Consider the following 3,185-nt stretch of genomic DNA (forward strand, 5'->3'; position numbering starts at 1 on the left):
CATAAAAAGAATAATTTCGTATAAAGTCAAAATTATTTTATACTTAAGATTTGTTACTGTGAACGTAAAACATTAACATGAATAAACATAAACGTCATAATTATCATTACTACTATCAAAATATATAAGTAGTTTGAGCTTGATTCAGAAAGTTTTGTGAAATAATTAATCCCTAATATTATTGAATATAGATTTATGATTATAATAAATGATACAATTAGTCAATTATTTGTATTCAGTAGATAAAAACGATAGAAAAGTGATAACAAATAATAATAGTAATAGTAATAATATGTATACTATCATGTACAACGGTGTTTTCCATTATTCTTCAATTTCAATAATCCATCCATTTGCTAACACACAATAAATAGGTTTATTATAATTTTATATTTTCTGAAATTAAACATTGAACAGACATGTGTTTACACTTTTGGTCATAGTGATGAAAATGAAAGAAAAGAAAAGGAATTATAAAAATTATGAATACAGTAGGATAATTTATATACTTGATCATTGTATGTAAAATATTCATACTGTTTATGGTAGTTGATAAAGAGGATTGTAACGATGGAAATCCAGATATTCAAGCCTAGAAAACAAATATTTTATGAGTAAATTATTTCAGGGAAATTAATACGAAATTGAATTATAAGTAAAGATAAATGGTAGCTAGCTGTGAAATACAGGACGCACGTTTCGTTCGATCAGGGATCAGTAGTTAAGTGTATAATATGATAGTATTTGAAGCAAATGGTACTGGGTTCTAGTCCCGGAGTGAAAATCAACTCTGAGATGCAGATATATCAAGCTGACAAGTCCCAAATAGGACTGAACGCACGTCTTGTATTCCATTGCTAGTCACTATCCATCTTTGTTTATAATGCATGTGAATTAAGGCAATATCGAGGCACTTTGCATAGGATGCATATATATCAATAAGAGATTGATCAATTTGAAGATTCAAACAAGCAATACAAAATGAACAAAATAGAATATCTGAGAACGTTTCTAATTGATTGTGGTCACTTGAATAGGTAACTATTTACTCTGTTTTCGCTTTTGTCAGAACAGTTTTCCGATAACTATGTATTTCTTTGGTTACAGATAACATAATCCAAGTGTATTATTCAATGTTAAAATTTTTACCGAGAGAATTCAATATCAAATCATTGAATTGTGTCAACGTTGTGAATACATCTTACTCTTTGTTCCTTATTGCTTAACAAATCAATAGTTAACTTATTAATAACAAAAAAAGCACTGACAACATTTATCTGTACAATGTACTTAACTGGTTACATTGTTCGTAGCTAGTTTTAATCTCTGATTAATCATGGTAAAACATAAACTATTTAGTGTAGAACTGTATTCGATTGACTAGATATCGAGGAGCAATTAACCAACCTATTGTTCAGTTTTTTCTCTACATTGAAGGTAAGATACCAAGCTAAATTCACCGTATGAATAGCTTTGTAAAGGTAAGATTATATTATGTTAAGATTACTTAGATTTAGTGCAGAAATGACTGTTGTTCAAAAGTGTAATGAAAATAATATAGCATAAAACAATATTCTATATATAGCTTGATCCTTCTGAAGAAGATTTTATATGTTTCGTTTTGATCAAAGTGTACATTCAATCAATTAATATTACTAACAAATGCCTTAAGGAACCATAAACATAGATCACAGACTATCGTTCCACAGGATCATTTATTTGACTTTCAATTTAACACGGATTAGTTGGGCATTAATAACGTCAAATACCGGCTCAGTAGTTTAGAAGTTAAGTGTTCGCGTGTGAGACCTGGGTTGGAATCCCGCATGCGGGATCGTGTATGCGCACTGCTGAGGTGTCCTATACTAGGACGAGATGACCGCCCAGTGCTTCCAGGTTTTCAATGGTGGTCTAACATTAATTGATTCCTTATCTCAATCAAAAATTTGTCATTGGTAAAGTTGAGATATTACGTAACTGAAAATACCTTGCTTAGAATAAACGATATATTGCTTGATTGTTTGCAAATTTTGTCAATGTTTATTGAGACATCAGTAGAAATGATTATTTCACACGGAGAAAGCTTTACACCAACTTTCGAATTCTTGACTGAAAGAGAAAAAGAAAGATCGAAATACAGGGTAATACTTGGCATCTCATGTCTGAATGAATTTTTCGAGTTTAATAATTTCAATTGAGTTAGTCGATTTTAACTGATATCATTATGGATTAAGCTTGAATATAAAAGAACTAACAACATGAACATACTAACGAGAATTCAATTTAACTGAAATTATTGTCAGTTGGCAATCAGTCAAGACTGTAATTTATAGACAAACCATTCAAAATTAAGAGAGCAGGTATTGGATTTTTGAGTGAAATTCATTCACCCATATGGTTGAATAGTATTTTGACATTATAGCTGTTGTCGATTGATAATAAAAACCTTAACCGCAATTCCTAACTCTAACGTTCGACTGTGAATCCAAATCTTAGTTCCTCACACCAGTTAATAATCCTAGTAAGTTGGTGGACATCTTCAAGGTTATTTAATCATAACTCAAAGGTCGTCCATAAATTATAGTCTCACCGATTATTGGATGGGAGTTGACAGCTTTTCCATTTCTACTTGATTCTTACTGCTGTATTACCTGGACATCACAGTCCATCATTAAACAACCTACAAATTTTAATTTATATATATATATATATATATATATATATATTAATATATTAATAAGTAATTATTCTTCTCAGTCAAAAAGCCATATGCTATTTGATATATTCTTATGACCCAGTGAAACTAATGGAAATGAGAGTAGAAAGTGTGTTTCTTCTAGGCTCATTTTAACTAATCCAATTTCTTTTATTATTGTATCAACTCTTTAAACTCTAAATTTAAGAAGAACCTAATTGAACTCCATTATATTTATAAGCTTTGTATGAATAGAATTGTTTTCTTTATGGAAAGTAAGAATTCAGAAGGTGGATTTTGTGGAGATTTAGTATTTTCATAGTTGAAAGCATGAGTCAATTGAAGCTAGATCACCAAGCAAAATCTGGAAGCACTGGACGGCTGTTTCGCCCTATTGTGGGTTCGAATCTTGAGAGGAGAGGTCGTAGATGCGCTCTGCTGAGGAGTCCCACAATAGGACGAGACGGCCATCCAGTGTTTCCAGATTTTC

The 3,185-nt window shown here is 30.8% G+C and overlaps 1 protein-coding gene across 1 annotated transcript; it reads right to left on the bottom strand.

Moving 5' to 3' along the window:
* Nucleotides 1-379: 379 nt before the first annotated feature.
* On the bottom strand, nucleotides 380-535 carry Smp_204270 (uncharacterized protein; the record flags this gene model as incomplete). The annotated part of the gene is made up of 1 exon (XM_018790058.1): nucleotides 380-535. One exon carries the CDS (start codon nucleotides 533-535, stop codon nucleotides 380-382), a length of 156 nt encoding a protein of 51 aa, XP_018655439.1.
* Nucleotides 536-3,185: the final 2,650 nt, after the last annotated feature.

This window comes from Schistosoma mansoni, chromosome W (assembly GCF_000237925.1).
Source record: "Schistosoma mansoni strain Puerto Rico chromosome W, complete genome".
Lineage (NCBI taxonomy): Eukaryota > Metazoa > Platyhelminthes > Trematoda > Strigeidida > Schistosomatidae > Schistosoma > Schistosoma mansoni.